The sequence below is a fragment of the Danio rerio genome, chromosome 16 (assembly GCF_052040795.2).
Source record: "Danio rerio strain M-AB ecotype USA chromosome 16, GRCz13ab, whole genome shotgun sequence".
NCBI classification, from domain to species: Eukaryota; Metazoa; Chordata; class Actinopteri; order Cypriniformes; family Danionidae; genus Danio; species Danio rerio.
In genome coordinates this window covers 39,459,661-39,482,757 of record NC_141036.1, presented here as the reverse complement: position 1 = coordinate 39,482,757, position 23,097 = coordinate 39,459,661, and the positions used below count along the sequence as shown (strand labels likewise).

Sequence of the window (23,097 nt, the reverse complement as noted above, 5' to 3'; positions counted from 1 at the left end):
GTGTATGCACAAGAGAGAGAGATAGAAAGATGCTGAGAACACAGAGATCCTCCAGATGGAATCTAATGAGTTCTGATCCAGGAAATTATAGAGGTGTGTGAATAGAGGTGCTGCACTGGAGTTAGGATTACATTCTGCTGTCTCCTAGAGACAAATCCCTTCCAAAACCACCAGCACAGTGACTACAGCACCTTGAAGTTTATTCTCAAACAGGCTGTATACAGTTGAAGTCAGAATTATTAGCCCCCCTGTTTATTTTTTCCCCAATTTCTGTTTAACGGAGAGAAGATTTTTTCAATACATTTCTAAACATAATAGTTTTAATAACTCACCTCTAATAACTGATTTATTTTATCTTTGCTATGATGAAAGTAAATAATATTTTACTAGATATCAACTTGCCAACTCGACTCTACACCATAACTTTTCAATCCAGATGGATGGGGCAACCATTATTGCATCCAAAATGGTGAAAAGCCTTGGAGTAACGATTGATGACCAACTAAACTTCTCTGACCACATTTCTAGAACTGCTCGATCGTGCAGATTCGCACTCTATAACATCAGAAAGATCCGACCCTTCTTATCTGAACATGCAGCTCAACTCCTTGTTCAAGCTCTTGTTCTCTCCAAACTGGATTACTGCAACTATCTACTAGTGGGGCTTCCAGCTAACTCTATCAAGCCTCTTCATCTGCTCCAGAATGCAGCAGCACGAGTGGTCTTCAATGAACCTAAACGAGCACATGTCACTCCGCTGCTAGTTCGTTTGCACTGGCTGCCAGTTGCTGCTCGCATCAAATTCAAAGCTCTGATGTTTGCCTACAAAGTGACTTCTGGCCTTGCTCCTTCTTATCTGCTCTCACTTCTGCAGATCTATGTGCCCTCCAGAAACTTGCGTTCTGTTAATGAACGTCGCCTCATGGTTCCATCCCAAAGAGGGAAGAAATCACTTTCGCTCACGCTCACGCTCAATCTGCCCAGTTGGTGGAATAAACTCCCTAACTGCATCAGAACAACAGAGTCACTCGCTACTTTCAAGAAACGACTAAAAACCCAACTATTTAGTCTCCACTACACTTCCTAATCTGCAATTGCCTCTCAGAATATCACACTAACTGTACAAAAAAAAAAAAAAACTAATACTACTAATACTTCCCTTCTTGGACTTTACAGACCTGAAACTTTTCTATAGCACTGATTCATTGTTGCTCTTGGTTGTGTAAATTGCTTCCTTGTCCTCATTTGTAAGTCGCTTTGGATAAAAGCGTCTGCTAAATGACTAAATGTAAAATGTAAATGTAAATATCAAGACACTCTTATATGGTATTTAAAGGCTTAATGAGGTGAACTAGACAGGTTAGGGTATTTAGGCAAGTTATTGTATAATGATGGTTTGTTCTGCAGACCAGGATTTTTCAAATTTTTAGGAGACACACCTCCCCAAATTTAGCCAAGTGCACTCAATTTTAGCCAATTTTACAAAATTTTTAAGATCCACACACAAACCCCACTCCTGGTGGGGTGCGTCCCACAGTTTAAAAACCCCTGCTGTTGACTATTGAAAAAAATATATAGCTTAAAGGGGCTCATAATTTTGACCTTAAAATGGTTTTAAAAAATGTAAAAACTTATTTTATTCTAGCCGAAATAAAACAAATAAGACTTAAAAATATTACCAAGCATACTGTGTAAATTTACTTACTCTGTTAAACAATTTGGGAAATAAATAAATAAATAAAATTCAAAAGGGGGCTAATAATTTTGACTTCACCTGTATATATATATATATATATATATATATATATATATATATATATATATATATATATATATATATATATATATATATATATCAATGCCTAATATCTGATGACCAGAAAGTGATTTTTTTTATATATTTTTTTTTTATAAATAGTTAAAATATTGGTGTCTGTGATACATGCAGCAAGTCTAGAGACTGTAGTGTACACCATGATTTTATCTAAAATTCATTTTAATGTGTGATACGACTAAAAAGTGGTCGTTTTAAACAAGTTTAAGTTTATTTGTAACAGGGACAATGCTCATCAATCAACAGTAAAACTCTAGATAAGAGTTACAATTGAGAATGAGCATCATTGTGTCTGCTCTCTTGGTCAGTTTGTGGGTTGTTGAGGGGGGTTAACAGCTACGTCTTTAATAGAAAACCGCAGTCTCCTGATATGCAGTTAAATAATTACGCTCAATAAAAAAAAAAATAAAAAGAAACTTAGCCGGAATAATATCTTTAAATACATCACTTACCAAGAAGCCACCAATCGTACACCCTGCCACCTTAGAGCCTTCGGATTTGACCATTGACAATGTCCTCTAATAAGGCCAACACTGCCATTGCCATAGACTAAGGGTTGTATACATTTGCAAATATTTTTATATTTTCCAAATCAATATTATTATTGTGTGAATTAAACCATTTTATCAATTATAAATTAATGTGTCAATGCAAATGTTTTTCACATTTGTTGGTACAATACTTTGTAGTGTGCAATTTACCATAAGTGCCTCCAGGAGTCGCCAATGGAAATAAAACAAACACACACAAGAAATACATGTACCCCAGACATGAAGTTGGTGCGGACCAACGTACATTCTCAAGTTAATTTCGTTAGTAAATCCAAACATGAGCGTGAAATCTGGCGTACACAAAGTTTTTGTGCATATGCAGCGTTGATACATGGTACAAATACAAACACCCCTGGTATTTTCCATACATCACGACTTAACAAAAGGATATTATCACACTAACTGTTTAGTACATATTGTATGGCATGAAGAAAAAAACATAAATTCCCTACATTTGTGCTCCAGCCAACTCAGGAATCAGCTTCATAAACATAATAACAATATAATAGTCACATCTCAACATGCAAATCCTTTTATATCTCAGTCTGCAAACAACAGCAGTCAACAGAAAGTCTCCGCATGACAGCAAACGCAATATGCGTGAATAGGAGGGAAATAACAGCTATAGCCCATCCCCTTTCCTTTTTTTCAGCTCTTCTAAAACAAGGTCACCCTCCTCGTTTCAGATCTCCCATAAATAAATCATTACATGTTTGTAGTTTGTCTGTTTTTCTCCCCCTAATTGAATTTGGAGGCAGATTCAATTGATGAGAGAAATTAGCTTTTTCTATCAGAGAGCCGCATCCTGCTGAGGTTCAGAACAGTTCCATTCACCAGAAACGTCTGCTATTGAATTACTCTGTGTGAGGCTTTGGATTACTGAACTGCCTTATAACATGCAATGACACTTGGTAAATTAAACCCGCCATCTGTAGCACTGGCTGCCATTCACTGTGGTTGTGTGTCTGTGTGTGTGTGTGTTTGTTTGCAGGGCCCAAGCAGGAGACGGTGTATGATTTTTGGAGGATGGTGTGGCAGGAGAACTGCTTTAGCATCGTCATGATCACCAAGCTAGTGGAGGTGGGCAGGGTATGTTCTAGATCCTTCCTCATCTGCACACTAACCCATCAACTAAAGGCATTTTTCATTCACCACAACCCCAAACATTTCATTCACTCAATGCTAAAGGTTTGTGTGATGTGTATGTGCGCTTGGAAATTAATGACATCGCTTCACATTCATCAATCATCAATGGGTGTTTTATATACTTTATGAAAGTGTAGGTCTGGAAGTGTTGTTTTTATATTTGATTATAAGTGATCGCCGTATTTTAGTTATGATGTTTAGTTATGATGCAGATATCTCTTCTATTATTTGATATATATTTAGATCTTGCTTCTGACTTTAAGGGCTCTTTTTTGACGATCCATGCACAAAGTGCAAAGTGCAGAGCACAAACGCATTCAGGGCGTGTCAGAATCCACTTTTGCTAATATAAGGTCTGAAAACTCTGCTTTGCGCCAAGGCACATGGACTTAAAGGGTGGAGCTTATTTTCTTGATGAGTTATAGATGTGTTTTGAGAATAAACCAATCAGACTCTCATCTCCCATTTCCTTTAAGAGCCAGCAGTTAGCGCATTTGCTATTTACATGACGACTTTGTAAGTGGAAAAACGGAGTACTTCACTAGCGAGTAAACAGTTACACAGAACATCTGCAGCGGGAGAATGAGAGATAAGGCCTCTCATTATCTACTTTCACTTTCGCTTTCGTTTATAGGGAAACCTTGTACGCACGGACATCAATTAGCCTGTAAATAATTAATTTAATTTGTTAAGCGCAAAGATTCGTTTTAAAACTATTTCTAAATTCAGTTCTAATTTCCAGCAAACCAATAAATGATCAATAATAACGTAGTGTGGTCAAAAAAACTGAGGTTTATCTAAATACACATGCTGTGCCCGATATGGTCTGAAACCTGACAGCTGGTCAAATCTAAGCTTGTTTTTAATAAAACAAATATAAATATGGATAAAATAAATAATAATGCTACTAATAATAACATTCTACAAAAGCAAATTGTCACGAATAAACTGTAAAAGTCCCCTGAGATGAAGAACTTATGAAAGTATTGTTTTTAAATTTATGTAGGCTAGAAAATAATATGTTTTGGAATATTTTAATCCTTTTTGTTTATATCCTATAGGCTATATATCCTTATCATATCCTATATATCCTTAATATTTTAATTCTTTTTCTTATGTAAAGATATTTGCATATTGCTCTCCATCTTGTGTGTATTAAGCATTATTATAGTTTCACAAAATAGCAACGGTCCAGCAATGCGCCTCACAACGCCTTCCTTTTTAGACCAGAACGCCTATGGGCGCACATAAAAGTGCAAATGCATTTGCTATTTAAACAGCATGGTGCAAAATGTCAAAATGACTCTTGTGCTAAGCTGACACTAGCAAACAACAATTGCGTCGTGCCACATTGCGCCAGGTGTAAAATAAATGTGCTAAATGTGCATTCTTTGATCTTTATTTATGTAGCTTCTGTACCTTCCATTGCTGCTTAGCAAAAAAAAAAAAAAGCACTACTTTCTATCAAGAATTACAGTAGCTGTCACATGCTCCTTTTATATAAATACTGCTATATAGCTGTCAACTAAAAATAAGATTTGAAGCATCTGTCATTCCAACTCATAATTCCCACATTCATGCGATGCATTTTACTCCTTTGCTTTGTTGCCCACTCGTTCCAGCCTTTTTAAGCCACCTCGATTTCTTCCTCCGACATAATTTCCTCTTTCATTTTCCTCTCCGCACCCGCATCGGCCCCTTCAGTGCTTCAGAGACGGAGTCTGCTGCCAACAGTCCTCTTAACGGCCCGTCCCTGCCCTCTTATGAAATCGGGGCTCTATTATGAAAAATACGCTTTCCTTTTTATGATAAAAGCTGTGAACGGCGGGGATAAATGGATGATGGCTTAGGTCCGACAGCAAATCTAACGGTTTGTGTAACCGTAATAGGCGTGCAGAAATAAACCCGGTTTACAGTATGCAAGGAGGGAGTTCTTTCACTTCATCAGTCTGAACACTGATGCTTTAAGAACAGAGTATAAGGTATAAAATAAATATGTCATATAATGTATGTAGAGAGTGTGAGAGATTTTAGCTAGTAAAGTGGATGAATTTCTTTTTCCAAAATTGTCCTAAGAGAAAAATTAATGTTGTTAAATAGTTTTAGAACAAAATGAACTTCAAATGTTGATTAATGGATAAACTGCAAATCAAAATTGGATTTGACAACATTTCAAGTGTGGAAACATTTAGAAATATTGTCATTTTCTTTAATATCAATACTTTAATACTCTCAATATACTGTATTTATTGTTGCGAATGTTAAAGAATTGTAGTTTTAGCTTTATCGTGGTAGATGAACAATGATTTACAACAACAAGAGCATTTTAATAAGAACTCTTTGTTTTGTCAAAAAATTTAGCTACTATATATGTGAATATATGGGTGACACAGTGGCGCAGTGGGTAGCACAGTGGGTTTCCTCCAGGTGCTCCTGTTTCACCCACAAGTCCAAAGACATGCAGTATAGGTGAATTGGGTAAGTTAAATTGTCAGTAGTTGGTGTGAATTAAAATGTATGAGTGTTTCCCAGTGATGGGTTGCAGCTGGAAGGGCATCCGCTGCGAAAAACATATGCTAGATAAGTTGGTTGTTCATACATATATATTAATAATACTAGCATTTAGACAAAAACTAAAAATTCTGAAGGTCATAAGCAGTCGTTGACAGTTAGTGACACTGAGTACGTTTACATGGACACCAATAATCTGATTTTAATATGATTATGACAATACTCGGATTAAGAGTCTACCATGTAAACAGAGATCTTTGATAAATTTAATCTGATTAAAGTCATATTCAAACTAAAAAGTAATTGAATGTGGAGTATACCAACTTTAGTCGCATTATTCAAGTGCAGTACAGACATGTAAACACTGCAATCAAATTATTACCATCATGTAAGACGCTGCTTTTAGCAACAGGATATTCCATACACACACGGCTGTTTGCCACTATTCTCTGCACCTATCGAGTCAGCAGTAAAGGACCACAGACACACACATCATGAAATGCGAAGATTTTTTACTTTCCATTTGGTGTGCGGTATCAAATTCCAACATAAAATAACAAAAAGCAACTCTCCCACTAGTTAATTGATGCATACTCACGTCTAATACCTCAGTTTGTCACTGGGGCATGACTGAAATGTTCCTGAATGAAAGTGAACTGCAGTTAAAGTAGCGCTGGGGGATATGGCAAAAATCAAAATCTCGATTAATTGACATTTCAACTCAACAATTATTTTATTTTTATAAATATATTCAAAGTTTTGCCTTCTTACTTCACTTACAAGTTTTGTACAGTAAATACAGTATGCTCACATATTACCGGTCAGAGATTTTTAAATGAAGGGTGCATATACTTAAAAAATTGAAGGAATCACATCTGTGTTTATTTACTGAACATTAATAAAACACACAATGCCTAAAACAAAGTCACATTTTTTCTCAAAAAAAAAAAGGGAAAATAAATAACTTGCATGTTTGGAAACAAAATTAATAATTTTCTGTGTTTTTCATATTAAAAGTAAAAAATAAGCAGTAACTCTTCTAAGTAAAATAACTCTTGCATATCCTCTAAATAAAATTTTAAACAGGGCATTTCTTGGATCTTCTGTAAGCAAATATTTTAATGTAAATAATAATTTTAACATAATGGAAAATATGCTGTCTCAAGGCATCTCTGGCGCAGTTTACAATCCCTTTGTCAATTTAGTGCAAAGTAAGGTTCAAGAATAGGTGCATCATCTTACTTGACCAGACATCATGTAGCTGCAAAGTGACCGCAGCCAAATAGGGTTTTTATGTTCCTCTTTGTCAAGTTTCTTCGCTGTGGGTTGGCTTTTTCTGAATGCTACCTTAATGTACAAGAAGCTAAAACTTGCTCATTCAGAGGCGGGAAGAGGCGGACGTGCAACAACTTTAATCATAAGGTTAACACAAAACAGCTTTTCCAAAGAACTCCAAACCTTGTAAACATTTGATCCAACCGGCTCTCTCGTGTCAATGCTACCAAACCAACCAATCACAGAGCTTGCGCTATGCGTTTTCGCAACGTGTAGTTACATTTTTTGAGAGGTGCATGGGTATGCAACTGCGTTAAGACTGCACTGGACCATACGCATGCTTTCCATATAAATATGTATAAATCAGTATAAAACACATGACTCCACACACAGTAGGGAAAATAATCGATAAAATCAACCTGGGAAAATTAGATCGGTTCTTAATTTAGATTTTGATTTAGAGGTTTTTATTAATGGCCCTAAGGTAAAGTTGAAAATTTGAAAATGAAACATCCAAAATAACATGAAGCTACGGAGGAAATGTGGATATCATGTTGATGCAATGATTGTATGTGCTATAATATGAAAAACTCAATCATGAAAGGAACAATCAAAAAGTAACTGATGTAAACATCTTAATCATATTATTGTCTTAATCAGATTAAGGAGAATAATTTGATTACTGATGTCCATGTAAACGTAGTCTTTGTAGAGAGGCAATATATAAATCGGATTTTGGAAGGACTAATGCTCTTGCTTTGGCTGAAAGAGTCATTCTTTTACCTTCTTCTGGACAACCAGAAGCTTTCAGTCACTTTAGAAGCTTGCACAATTAGTGAAAACTGGAAAGTTAAGCTGCCTGTTCAATAGATTGTGTTAGATAATACAGAGAATTACCACTAGGTGCCAGATTATGGTCAGTAACTTGGAAGTCTTTGAAAGTGTTTTTAAATTTAGTTATATTACAAACATATAATGTAAGGTTTATAAGGTTTTAATAAGGTTATAATACGGTTAAGGTTATAATTTAAGTTTTTTTTCACATTATGTTGCAGAATATATAATTGCATAAATATGCTTAAGGCATAGTTCACCCAAAAATTTAAATCCTCACCATTTATTCAAACTCAAGTGGTTCTAAACTTTTATGAATTTCTTTCTTCTGCTGAACTAAAAAAGATGTTTTACTAAAGAATGTTGGAAACTAGTAGCATTTGACATCCATAGTAAGAACAAAAACTGATTATTTCCAGCATTTTTCAAAATATCTTCTGTCAAGTGTCAAGTCAAAGCTCAAACTACTTTTGAACAAGTGAAGGGTGCGTTATTAATGGTCAAATTTTCATTTTTATGTGAACTATCCCTTTAAATACAGCTCATGTTAGGATAACTTAAAATATGACTAAGCAGGGACCTATACTGTAGGTTGTCTAATTTTGATGTTCACTTTAGAAGTGTTGTAGTTTCAAGTAATACAAGAAAAAGACTCAAATTTACTGTCTTTAATACCATTTTGTTGCTGATTTAAAATAGAGTCTTTCATGCTGTTGTTTATTTTTATATTGCCAGCAGAAATTGTATTAATCATAAATCACCCATGCTACTGTGAAGCTTTAATGTTTTTGAACCTAAGTGTTTTGTTATTTTTCCGGCTTGTCTTTCAGGTGAAGTGCTGTAAGTATTGGCCGGATGAGTCAGAGATGTACGGAGACATTAAAATCACGCTACTGAAGACAGAAACTCTGGCGGAGTACACCGTGAGAACGTTTGCCCTGGAGCGGGTACGAGATGACTTCTCTTTCTCAAGAGACGCAACAGGAAATGATGGGGAAAAGAAGGCTTGTTTCTCCCACATGAGCACCACACCGCCTCTAAACCACGGCTCCAATGCTCTCGATTCTCACTGCCGCTCATGTTTGATTTGCTTTGGGGATCCACTGGGGATTTTTTAAATGTTGCTGTTAAAGAATTGTAAGCCATGAACCAGCTATGAGGTGTAACGCCACATTATAAACATTGCAAAAATATTTTTTTAAAAGCTGAGAAACAGTGCTCAGTGGTTAGCATGGTCGCCTGACAAGAAGAAGGTCGCTGGTTGGGGGCCCGGCTGGGCCAGTTGACATTTCTGTGTGGAGTTTGCATGTTTTCAATTGCCCGTAGTGTATGTGTGAATGAGAGTGTATGGGTGTTTTCCAGTACTGGGTTGCAGTAAGAAGAGCATCAACTGTGTAAAACATATACTGGAATAGTTGTTGGTTCATTCCACAGTGGGAATGCTGATAAAATCAAGTGTAAAAGTCTTATATTGTATAGTTCACCCATAAATGAAGATTTACGTAGAATTTGGCCTTAATCTGGTTTGTAATCTTATCAAAATACAGAAAAACATGAATTTCTACACTGTAAAAAATGCTTTAGTTGATTTACTAAAATGTGAGTAAAACTGTCTTAAAAATTATTAACAAAATATAAATATTAACTATGTGTATACTTATAATAATTAAGTTGAAAAATTAGTTCCAAGTTTCATTGGATTTACTCACTCTTTAAGACAACAAATTATTTTTTTTAAATGTATGCATATTTTGCAATTAAATGTGATGCAATTTGTATAATATGATTGAATTTGATTGGCAATTTCAAATAATAACTTGTCATATTTTATTTGACTTGCCGTTCACAGTGCTTCATGGAATTGCTCACATCTGCAGAGTGCAAGGTCATAAAATGTCCATTGCAGCATCTGTAAAAAATGTTGGGTTACTGACATCTAATTTGACCGCAGCTTTTCATAAAATGAAAAGTGTTATTCTGTTGAACACGGAGAAGATATTTTAAAGAATGTTGGAATCTTTTTACGTCTGACTGACATAAACCTGTGGTTCAATGATCACTCTTCTCGACGCTTACACCGGCGAAGACGCTCCTTGCCGCTTATCATCACTATCTCCTATTAAAAATGAACGACTTCTGGCTACTTTGACGCTCTTGCCGCTTTCGGCGTGAACTTACAGTTACCGTTAATTTGCTACTTAAAATTCCATTTCAGTTGGAAGTATTTGAATATTGTTTACATATAGTTTTGATTGATTTTATTGACACCATATTTATTAACACAATTTCTTTCACTTAACTCTCTGTTCAGCATGCAGTCTTGCACCTTTGCCCATTTTAATAGGCCACAAATCCAAGTTTGTGATACTGCGATTCACCACTTTGCTTGATGGTTTGGCCATGGCTTGAAATGGCTTTAAAAAGAACCAAAAGACTGCTCCTGCAAAAGTAAAGGCATTAATTCTCTCCATTTGACCTACGGATGCTCAGGCTGACCTCTCAGAATCCCTCATTCAAGTTTGCATCGGCTCATTGCCGGGATTATAGCAGAACCAGAATAGTGTGTATCTGCGTGTTCTCCTTCTACATGCGTGTTAGGAGAGAATTTGGAGTGACAGCCCTTTAAATGAAATGGAGAGAAGCGCCTGATACCCAGCCGTGGCCCAGCAAGCTGTCTGTTGGAGGATTAGAGCTGCTTCATCTCAGAACGTTTTATGGCGGGCACATTAACTAAAGCATCTCTTTCTCTCTCGCTCTCATTATCTCTCCCTCTCTCTCTGATACAATGGGCTAAATGTGGGTGCGTTTACTGAAATTAGCTCAATTTAACCTCCTCCACCTCACCCCCCCTGTCTTCTCTTATCGTCCTCGTTGCTGCCCTGTGGAGGCGCAGTTCTGTCGGCAGCCTTTGATGCGAGTTTCGTGCTTTGCCGCGGCCCTGTCAATCACGCACAGGCTGTGGGAGGAACGATGATGCGCTTCTGTGTGTTTGTCGAAGGCGAGGAACCATCAGAGAGGCTTTTTGGATGAAGCTCTTCTTTGTGTGTATTCAAACAGATGAGCAATCGGGATGCAGTAATATGGAGTCTCTTAGTGGTCTGTCGGATAGACATGCGCACCTCCCCTGAGTGGAACCACCGAGCTGTGTTTATTTCACTGTCACTTCTGCTAATTCATTTGGGTTTTGCTGTGGTGTGTTGGAGCTACATGGGAAAGCAAATCTTTGGAAGTGATAAACTATGCTCAGATTTTTGAGCTAGTGAAAATTTTGATTTAATTTTTATAAAAAATTTTACATAATTTTAATTAAAAATACATATTTTTTTCTAATATTATTGTTATTTTATTTCATTCTGATAAACTGCTACAATTCTTTAAATAAATAAATTAAATAGTTTTCATCTAGTCTTACCCTGATACAGTACTACAAACCAGATCTCTGTAGTGACACCTCTATTTAGAGATGTTTATTATTTCAATAAATATGTATGTGGAAGGTGCCACGGTGGCTCAATAGTTAGCACTGTTCCCTCACAGCAAGAACATCACTGATTCGCCAGTTGACATTTCTGTGTGGAGTTTGCATGTTCTCCTCATGTTGGTGTAGGCTTCCTCCGGGTGATCCGGTTTCCCCCACAGTCAAAAGACATGAGCTATAGGTGAATTGAATAAGCTTAACTGGCCGTAGTGTATGTGTGTGAACGTAGTGTATGGATGTACTGGGTTGCAGCTGGAAGGGCATCCAGGCATTTCCTAATCACCTGTTCCATGAGTCGATGATATGTTCCGAAGCAGATTATAGTACCTATTAGCCTGTACACCCAATAGCTTTTCATGCAAATCATTGTTTCTGTATTGGAGCCGTGGTTTTTGGTTGGTGCACATTGAAGAGTGATGCTAATTTGTGCAATTCTGAATCATAAATCTTCAATAAGTAAAAATGAATTAATAAATGTGATGTATAATGACTTATTTCTGTCTTTCAGAGGGGATACTCTGCCAAACATGAGGTGTGTCAGTTTCACTTCACATCATGGCCTGAGCATGGAGTCCCATACCACGCCACAGGTCTACTAGCCTTCATTCGGCGGGTCAAAACCTCCACACCACTGGACGCAGGCCCTGTGGTGGTGCACTGCAGGTATGGAGCTTCTTATTTCATCACATTACCTCGTGTTTGACAACCACAAACTGTCCAGAAATGGCTTAATTTTGAACAATATACAGTATAGGTTGAAGATGAGATGTACAATTTTGATGTCCGAATTAAATTCTAATGCATCAAAAGCATATTAAAAGTAAGAGTTTACTGTAAAATTTCAGGTAACTTCGAGATCCGGTTTAAATAATGTTTTTTTATCATTTAGTTTATTATTTTTACTGTAAAATATCATGAGTTTAACTGTAAATATGTTATTAAACAATTACATTTTATTAAAATTTATAACATGATACTAGTTTTATTGCATTTTATGCATAAAACTTTTTGTATTCAATCAAATGACTCTTCTAAATATGTCTGACAGTATTGTTGGCTTATAAACTTTTGTAATGGTAAATGACATTTTAGTGGGTGTCTTTTGTCAAGCATTTTAAATGTGTATAAAAATGTATTGTTTTGATGCTTGAACCCATTTGTCTTTGACACCTACACTACTGCTGAAAACTTCTTAAAAGTTATATTTGAACAAAGAATGGCAATATTATGAAATATTAGTGCAGTATAAAATAACTGATTTCTGTTTTAATATAGTTAGAAATGTAATGTCTGCTTGTAGTGGAATTTTAATACGTTTCAGCGTCATTACAGTCTTCAGTGGTGCATAATCAATCAGAAATTTTTCTAATATGATGACATGATGCTGTTCTTTAGTCTGACATGTAATAAATGGATCTAAAATAAAAGCATTTAATAACATCACACCACATAACATAAACATAACAACAAAACTAAACTAAACTTAATTAAACTAAAATTTTAGATAGTTGATTGATGTTGTTTGCAGTTGGCTTTTGTTACATGAAACTGTGTTGACATCTTCTATAGTAGGTTGTAATAACATCACATAACTTCACATGGCATAACATTAACAAAACAACTAAACTAAACTTTTTGGTAGTTGGTTATTGTGTGCTGTCGGCTGTTTTTACATAAGGCTTTGATGTTGATATCTTCTTTAGTAGGTCGTAATGATGTCACATAACATCACACCGCAAAACATAAACAGAATAACATAACTAAACTAAACTGAACTGAACTGAACTGAACTAAACTAAACTAAACTAAACTAAACTAAACTAAACTGAACTGAACTGAACTGAACTGAACTGAACTGAACTGAACTGAACTGAACTGAACTGAACTGAACTGAACTGAACTAAACTAAACTAAACTAAACTAAACTAAACTAAACTAAACTAAACTAAACTAAACTAAACTAAACTAAACTAAACTAAACTAAACTAAAAACTAAACTAAACTAAAAACTAAACTAAACTAAACTAAACTTTTTGGTAGTTGGTTGTTATTGTTTGCTGTCGGCTGTTTTTACACAAGACTTTGATGTTGACATCTTCTTTATTAGGTCGTAATAACGTCACATAACATCACACCGCAAAACATAAACAGAATAACTAAACTAAACTAAACTAAACTAAACTAAACTAAACTAAACTTTTAGATAGTTGGTTGCTATTATTTGCTGTCGGCTGTTTTTACATGAAATTTGTGTATATTTAGTTCACAAAAAAATTGTCGTAAATCATAGTTTCTGACAGACATCTTGTGTGCTTGCTCTTCAGTGTGGGGGCAGGCAGAACCGGCTGCTATATAGTGCTGGATGTGATGTTGGACATGGCAGAGTGTGAAGGAGTAGTGGACATCTACAACTGCGTGAAGACCCTCTGCTCTCGCCGCATCAACATGATCCAGACAGAGGTGCATATTTATGCAAAATTCTCTCAGATGTGGCAGAAGACACCTCTTGTGCTTGCATAGTCATAAGCTCTGTAGGAGTCGCCATGAATATTCAAAATGTTTAGCCATGGAATGCAGCGGAAAGTGTGTATTGATACATGGCAAAAATAAATAAATAAGTAAATGCACTATGTTGCATCTGGTCCCTCTGTGGAGGCTTGTGCCTTTGCTTAGATCTTCTGAAATTAGCATATTCAAACTTTATTATGCAAATCTCATCGTCATTTGACTGTTTAAAACATTAGTAATTATTTACCAGATGCTTTAATTAAATCCATCCGCGAGTGTTTGTTTATGTAGAGCGATGTATACACTCGCAGCGCATTTTGAAACATGCAACAAATTTTGTTTACATCCGAAACGCAGAGGTTAAACAAATTCAGCTATTGCTGTCTATTTACTCATCCTTTATCTTGTGTTCATTGTGTCTCTGCCAGTCCTGTTTTTTCTGTTCTCCTTGTTCCTGTCCTGATCTGTTCTCACTTCATCTTTCAAGTGTGTTTTCTCAAAGGAAAATAGAGGCAATGGCTTCTCCAAAAATCCAAAACTAAAACTAAGGAAATATTATAAAATGCAACATTGAAGCAGAAAGCCAGCCATAAATTTTATGAAACTGGGATTTATGCACCATTTATAAAAATAATAAATACGTTTTCCATGGATATATGGTTTGTTAGTATAGAACCTTGTTGAGAAACTGAGAAAAGATTTTTTGATAATCTGGAATCAGATTGGTTCAGATTGGGAAAAATCACTTTACTTAAAATTTAAAAAATAAAGTTCTCATTAATGCAAATTTCTAGTTGAAAAGTAGGAGATTTACATAATTTGTTAATGGAAAACAATAATTTATTAACATTTAATGATTTAATGCATACAAAATATCATAACATTCAGGAGCGATTTTAGGATGTTTATTTTAAGGGGGCTTCAGCTTCGTATATGCAGTTTAAGTCAGAACTATTAGCCCTCCTGAATCATTAGATCCCCTGTGTATTTTTTCCTCAACATTTTGTTTAAAGGAGAGTAGATTTTTTTCAACACATTTCTAAACATAAAAGTTTTAAAAAACTCATCTCTAATAACTGATTTATTTTACATTTGCCATGATGATAGTAAATAATATTTGACTAGATATATTTCAAGACATTTCTATACAGCTTAAAGTGACATTTAAAGGCTTAACTAGGTTAATTAGGTTAACTAGGCAGGTTAGGGTAATTAGGCAAGTTATTGTACAATGATGGTTTGTTCTGTAGACTATCAAAAAATATATATAGCTTAAAGAGGCTAATAACTTTGTCCTTAAAATGGCTTTAAAACTGCTTTTATTCTAGCCGAAATAAAACAAATAAGACTTTCTCCAATAGAGAAAAAAAAATATCAGACATACTTTGAAAATTTCCTTGCTCTGTTAAACATAATTTGGGAAATATTAAAAACAGAAACAAAAATTCAAAGGGGGCTAATGATTCTGACTTCAACTGTATATGTAGCCTAATGTATTTATAAGAAAAAAATGTATTATTAATACACTTAAAAATGTTTGACTCATATGGTTAGGTTGTATGCTAAACTAGTAGTATTCCACTGTGCTGTACAGACGTTCATAGTCATTTGAGTTCTGAATGGGCCAAATAGGCTGTAGTACTGTAGTGAAAACCACTTATAGTGCAAGTACATTATTTTGTTTCCATGTGTTTAATAAATAAAACTGGCACTTTTCTAATTAAATGGCATACATAAAGTATATTTTGTATTTTTTTTAAATCTCCTGGCTAATTCACATATTTCACAACCTGAATCATTAAAATAAAAAATATTTTGTTAACACTTTAGTTTAGGTCACAGTCCATGCTATTAACTACTGGCTTATTACCTGCCTATTATTAAAATATTAACTGTTCATTAGTAGTTATAAAATGTAATGTTATTCTGCACCCTTAATCCTACCTAAAACCTAAACCCAACTTCTACCTTATTAACTATTAATAAACAGCTAATTAGTAGTTTATTTAGCTAATAATGTTAGTTAATGGTTTGTTAATACCATGAATTGTGACCTAAACTAAAGTGTTACCCAAAATATATACAATATATATACAATGGCCACAAATACATCAGGGTCACAAATATTACATTACATTTATTTAAAACTACAAATTTGTAAACGTAACACTCACAAAAAGTAACTCACAGTGGATAATTTTTGAGATGGAGACTTCGCTTGAACTCTTTTCGAAAAAAAAGTGAAAAATCACAGGAAACAGTGACTCCATTCCACTGTGATTAGACCCAGTTAATGCATTAATGTATTGCCTTATGCCCACAAAAGCATATCCACATGAATGCGTCAAGCTGAATGGAATAATTACACAGCAGAAAAGTCACCCACGTGCACATCACTTTCAGTCAAGTCTGAATCTGAATTTGAAGTGTACCCGAGATAAGTCTCATATAAGCCGAGCTTCTGACTGATGGCAAAAGGTCTAGACTCCATCACAGCTTACATTGGCCAAAGACCACCCACTAACAAGCAAAGCAACCAATCACATTTTGTTTTTATTAGCTTCATGTTTATTGGCATGAACATTTAAACCCAACAGTAATAGATGCAAGGTAAGATAGATGTGGTATGCAGTGAAAATGTGGATTTTATTATTATTTTTTTATTTCATTATTATTATTATTATTATTATTATTATTATTATTATTGTTATTGTTATTGTTATTGTTATTATTATTATTATTATTATTATTATTATTATTATTATTATTATTATTATTATTATTATTGTTATCATTATACATTTATATATTTATTTATTTATTTATTTATTTATTTATTTATTTATTTGAATACTACAAATATTATTATGTTTATCATGGCTGTTTATACAAATTTATTTATTTTTTTATTTATTTTATTTGTATACTACAACTATTATTTTAGTTGACATGGCTGTTTATACACATTTATTTATTTATGTATTTATTTATTTATTTGTTTGTTTGTTTATTTTTAATGTTTTTTGTTTGTTTTTTATTTATTTGAATACTACAAATATTTTTATTGTCATGGCTGTTCATACACATTTATTTACTTTTTATTTTTTATTTGAATGCTTCAAGTATTATTATAATTGTCATGGCCCTTTATACACTTTATTTTTTATTTATTTATTTTTTTTATTTGAATAATACAACTTATTCTAATTGTCATGGCTTTTTATACACACTTCTGTTATTTTTATATCTGTTCTATTGCTGTTTACGTATGTGCTCTGTGTTTATCTGTTCTATCTGTTGCACTCTTAATTATAAAATTATTAATTAATTAATTACAAATAAGTTAAAATAAAGTTTTTGGACCCTGGTTCCCCCCCCCAAAAAACAAGGAAAAAAGTAGTAAAACAGTATCTTCAGTTGTACTGTGAACTTTACAAAAGCATTTAGTTGAACATAATTGGTGTATTTTGTTATGATCATTTTTTTTTACAAACTTTGTTTCAAATGATTTTCAAGAGTGAGTCTGTAATCACAAGTCAAACTTTAAAAAAAAATGATACAAGTAGTCTACATTTAATTTATGTCATGAAATGCCAATTTTAAGTGTTTCCCTTTCTATTTTTTTCTTTCTCTTTATACTGTAAGCATCAAAGCCAAAGGTCTTTTTCTCTCTCTACAGGAGCAGTACATATTCATTCACGATGCCATCTTGGAGGCGTGCCTGTGTGGGGAGACGGCCATTCCAGTAAATGAGTTTGCTCTGGCTTATAAAGAGATGCTGCGGGTGGATTCTCAGAGCAACTCTTCACAGCTGCGAGAGGAGTTTCAGGTTTTTGGCTTTACTTGCCTTAATACTTTGTGTAGTATATATTTAATATATTGTCATTTTATAAAATTGTGATCGCGTTGGTGCAAAAAACACAATTACTGTGCATCTGAAATATTGCATACAGTCTCCTCTGATTGGCTGTCATTGTGTCACTTCGCAAGGTGGTTTCAGATTCAATGATGAATTTCAGTGACAAATTGCTTGTCACTGGAAATCTGCCACATCACACCTGGTGATAGAAACAGCTCCACGCTCACAGGTTTCTCTAGCCCATCCTTCAATATCAGTTTCTGTGCAAATGCTGCATACACAGTTAAAGTCATCCAATGTTCCTCCTTTTCTTGCGATATATATTTTTGCTACTATATATTATTATATTTTATTTATTTATTTATTTAGAGAAATTGTTCAACCAAAATAGAAATTGTATATATATATATATATATATATATATATATATATAATTTTTTTTTTTTTTTTTTTTTTTTTTTTTTTTTTACATCTTGGCATTGTCCTTGTGCTGTATATCTTTCTTTCTTTGTCAGATGTGAATAATGGTAAATAGTAATCAAAATCAAGCTTAAGAAAATTACAGGTGGTGTTATAAAAAACAACTGGCCTTCACCTATTCTTATGCGAAATTAAATAGCTCCAATAGTAGACTTACTGGCCACTTTATTGGGTACACATTTTTTAACTGATTGTTATTGCTTGTTATTGTTATTGTTGAAATTAAGTTTAGGTCTTAGATTAGAACAATAGTTCAAACCAAACATTAGGATTGGAAGGTACGTGAAAGTGGCATGGTTTATCATGGTCGATGACTGATGTGCTGGGATTTTAAAGAGAATGGTCTAAAAAAAGGAATATACCCAGTGAGAGGTAGTTATTTGGGTAAAAATGCCTTGTTGTTAGCAGAGGAGAATGACTCGACTGGGTTGAGCTGAACTTAAATAACCATTGGCTGTTACCAAGGTCTGAAGAAGAGCATCTCTGAATGCACAGCATGACCAAACTTGAAGCAAATGGGCTAAAGCAGCAGAAGAAGAGCACACCAGTGCCTCTCCAGTTAGCTGAGAACAACAAACCGAGGCTACAGTTTGAGAAACTGAACAATAGAAGATTGGAAAAATGTTGCCTTGTCTTATGAGCCTTTTTTAGCTATTTCAGCATTGAATTTTGTAAAAAAAAAAAAATCTAAATAAATAATAAAGATAAATAAATAAATAAAAATGAATAAATAAATAAATAAATAAATAGATAGATAGATAAATAAATAAATAAATAAATAAATAAATAATTGATTGATATTTTTCTAAGCACATAGTGTAACGCCGGGGAGTGACACCAACACAGAAGGTAGGATCCAATATGCAGGTTTATTCTGTAGTCAGGCAAGCAGTGGTCAATACAGGTATGAACAGGTATGTTTGGGCAAATCCAGAGTCGAAGTCAATAAACAGGCAATAGGTCGTAAGGCAGGCGGCTAAACAGGATGACAAGGATAAACAGGGCTAAGAACCAAAACACGGGAAAACAAGACCAGGATAACGCGTTGTAATGTCACCAAACAGTAAACAAGACTCGGCCATGTGAAAGAGTGTGTGTGCTGCTTAAATACTGTGTGTAATCAGTCTCTGTAACAGGTTTCAGCTGGTGATGTAATCAGGAAGATGAGTGACCAGGCGTGCGTGATTGGGAGAAGTGCATGTATGAAAATGTAGTCCTGGGGCCTGTTTCAGTAAGGAGGTTAAAACAACTCAGAGTTTAAACTTGAACTCTGAGTTGATTTACCGAGAGATTAAAAACTCAGAGTTTTCGGTTTCAGAACAGCTGATCTGAGTTGGGTCAATCAACTTCGAGTAGACCAACTCAGAGTTAAGCGCACACACCGTGACTTTAAAAAGGCATTATCAATAGAGCGCAGACATTACGAGTGACTATGGCAATATCTTATAAAAGAGATCACCATTTCTTTCTCCAGCTGAACTTGATGTTCTCATGCAAAGTTATAGCAAATATGAGCGTATATATTTGAAAAGAAGCAACCATCAGTAAAGAAGAGACTGTTAGCGTGGGAAAACAGCTGCTCAAGTTAATGCCTAATTTCACTTTTCAAGTATTTAAATATTTAAGTATAATAAAATAAGTAATGTAATTTATGACGTTTATATATATTTTTTCTAAACTTTTTTTACACATTTATTAGTTTTAAATGATTTAGCAGTGCACTTGTGTGTCTGCCTTTTTTATTGATCAAGTGATAGAGGTTAATATAACATTTAGAGAGTAAGCAGTACTAAAAATAATTTTTAGAAAGAATAATAATCCCATTAATCTAGTTACAGTGCATGTCGAAGGTAAATTTGATTTAATTATTTATTAAAAAAGGATAAGCCATTCTCGTACAGTTCTTCTGTGTGTGACTAAAATGTAGGCAATAGCTATGTTTCCATCCAAATATATTACATAAATTTATGTGCAAAACTGCAATATTACATAAAAGATGCGAATAAAATTCCATCCAACAAGTCAAAGAGAAAAAAATCGTCACTTCCTGATTAAACTGGCACCAAATATCAACAGTAAAAACAGAATTTACTGAGGTAGAAGAAGCTGCGTCGTTTATTTAGCCTAATTAATGTACTTGCGCCTCGATTTCAGAAGACCATGCTTTAACACAATGAACACGTGGGGGCGTCTGAAGCCATGAGACGCGGAGACTCTTGACACGCACCAGACGTTCGGAGGTAATTAATAATATACACTAATACTGAAACAGTTAAGGCATTTTAGAATGACTAAAACAATATTTAAGACATGTTACAGTGTGCTCAGCCTGCTGGTTTGTTCACATATTTTCATTATCATATGATCATGATCTTTTTTTAATGTACATACTGTAATTTGTTCAGTAAAAGTGTTCCCATCATAGTTTATGCGCACATTTTCTATCGAATAAAAGTTTATCCTTCTCAGTTATGCGCATTTTTTATCCATTTTTAAAAAGTTATGTGCATCATGACGTTTCTATCAATCGTTTTTATGCACATCTCCAAAATGAGCATTAAAATAGGTGGGTGGAAACGTAAGGCTAAGGCGAGAAATACTGCTTCATCTTTAAAAAAGGGGAGGAGACCGACAGAAACTCTGAGTTTAGAGAATAAAACCTGCTTCTGACCAGGTTAGATTCACAGAGTAAGTTACCACAGTAACTGACTCTGAGTTAAAGTTACCTCTCTTTCAGAAACAGGCTTGACTTACCCTGCTTTCTCGAGTTTAACAAAACTGCCATTTTGAAACGGAAAACCCAGAGTTTCTCTCATTTCAGGGTTAAAATACTCTGAGTTTTCAGTTAACCTCCTTTCTGAAACAGGCCCCTGGGGAATGCGGAAGTGAAGTGAATGATGATAGAGGAAACCAGCGATCTCCAGTGAATGATCGCTGGTTATCGTAACACATAGGAAGTAAAAACATTACGTATTAAATAAAAAGACATGCTTTTAACTTTTATTTAAGGTTTACAATACAAATCCAATTAGAAAAAACAAAAAAGAAATCTACAGTTAATCTTCCATATTCAGTTCCTAAAAGACTTTGCCTAAAGTATGTAAACAGTTCCTTATTATTCTAGAATTCTACTGAAATTAATATAAAACAAAAAAAAAAGTTTGATAATCAACAAAAAGCATGGTTTCATAATGATTTATTCCAACAGTTTTGACTATTGGTGGGGGCATGGTCTGAGGGAGATTTTCTTGGTGTACTTAGTTTCTTGGTGAGCCCCTTAGTACCACCAGGCATCATTAAACAACACAGCCCGAGCATTGTTGCTGGCCAGGTTCATCTATTTATGACCACAGTGAATCGAGCAGATATTGCAAAAAATATATTCAAAAAGGTGGCTACACCAAAGCTCCAAAAGATACCAATTTATTAAATTAAAAAGGCTAACACAAAGTGTGTAACATTTCAAACACATCATCAGACAGTCAGTGACTTCCAGCAAACAGGACATTATATATAACAAAGCTCAAATCTCAGACTGGTTCCCTGAATATGACAGTGAGATTTGTACTGAAATGTCCTCCACAGTTAGCAGATCTTAACCCAATAGAGCACCTTTGGAGCAGGATGGTCAAATGTATGAAATGTAAAGCAACTGTGTAGTGTCATATTGACCAAAATCTCTGAGTAATGTATTCGGAATCTTGTTTTTAAGGATTAAGGTTGTTCTGAAGGAAAACATTGGTCCCACCCAGTGCTAATGAAATGTACCTAATAAAGTGGCCAATAAGTGTATTTACCTCAGAGAAAAAATACACAGATTGTAATTTGTGTCACATTTATTTTTATTCATTCTGAATTCTCACAACTTGCATGCTTTTTTTGAGAAAACTGCAATGATTCGCCACACTAATGAAGTCTCATGAACGCACAGTTGTGTGCTGAAGACCAGCTGCCCAAGGTCAATATTTTTTAGCGTATTTCTGTAATTTGAAAAGGAAAATACTCTTTTTTTTTTTAAATTTCCCCAAGTGTAATTAACTCCCTATGAAGTTCCATAAATGTGAATTTGCTCAGTAGAGCACAGCAAGGTCGACAGTGGCAGTCAAACAAGACGCCGAGCTTCACAAAGTGTGAATTGCATGCTGCCCGAAGATTAATGATCAATGCTGTTGAATAAATGTATTGAAGTGTGGCCAGACGTTCAGAGCTCATTTAAATAATCTTTTCGACTCAAAAACAAAAGGCTTGAATGGAGAACTCGCCAACAAAAGATGCCTGCAGCGGCACAAGACCCTTCTGTATTGTACAGTACACACTCCTACACACATTACAAAATGATTTAGAGAAAGCAGAGCGGCAATAAATGACAGAACTATTTTCAAACCAGAGCATTTTTCATTTCGTTTGTATAGCAATGTGGGCATATTAGGCGAAGGTTCTTCAGTAAGAGACTATAAGTGATAGAAGTTTAATCGATAATTGTTTCCTGCTGAACATAAATAAGAAAGGTGGCAGTGCAGAACGTATAACAGAAGAAATACCTTTCATTCCTCCTCCATTGGGAGCAGTAGTCAGTCGTGTTTCACTTTGCCACAGATCTCCAGGGAGCGAAAGGCCAGTG

The 23,097-nt window shown here is 34.6% G+C and overlaps 1 protein-coding gene across 16 annotated transcripts in view; it reads left to right on the top strand.

The window, feature by feature from the left end:
• The window catches only part of ptprub (protein tyrosine phosphatase receptor type Ub), a 454,717-nt gene that overhangs the window by 404,540 nt on the left and 27,080 nt on the right, over positions 1-23,097 (top strand). For 8 of the 16 annotated variants that reach the window (XM_087285299.1, XM_087285296.1, XM_087285298.1 and 5 more), the window contains 5 exons: positions 3,377-3,465; positions 8,982-9,098; positions 12,138-12,292; positions 13,954-14,089; positions 17,817-17,966. In XM_087285299.1, the coding sequence (XP_087141425.1) occupies positions 3,377-3,465; positions 8,982-9,098; positions 12,138-12,292; positions 13,954-14,089; positions 17,817-17,966 (647 nt within the window). 16 annotated transcript variants of the gene reach the window in all.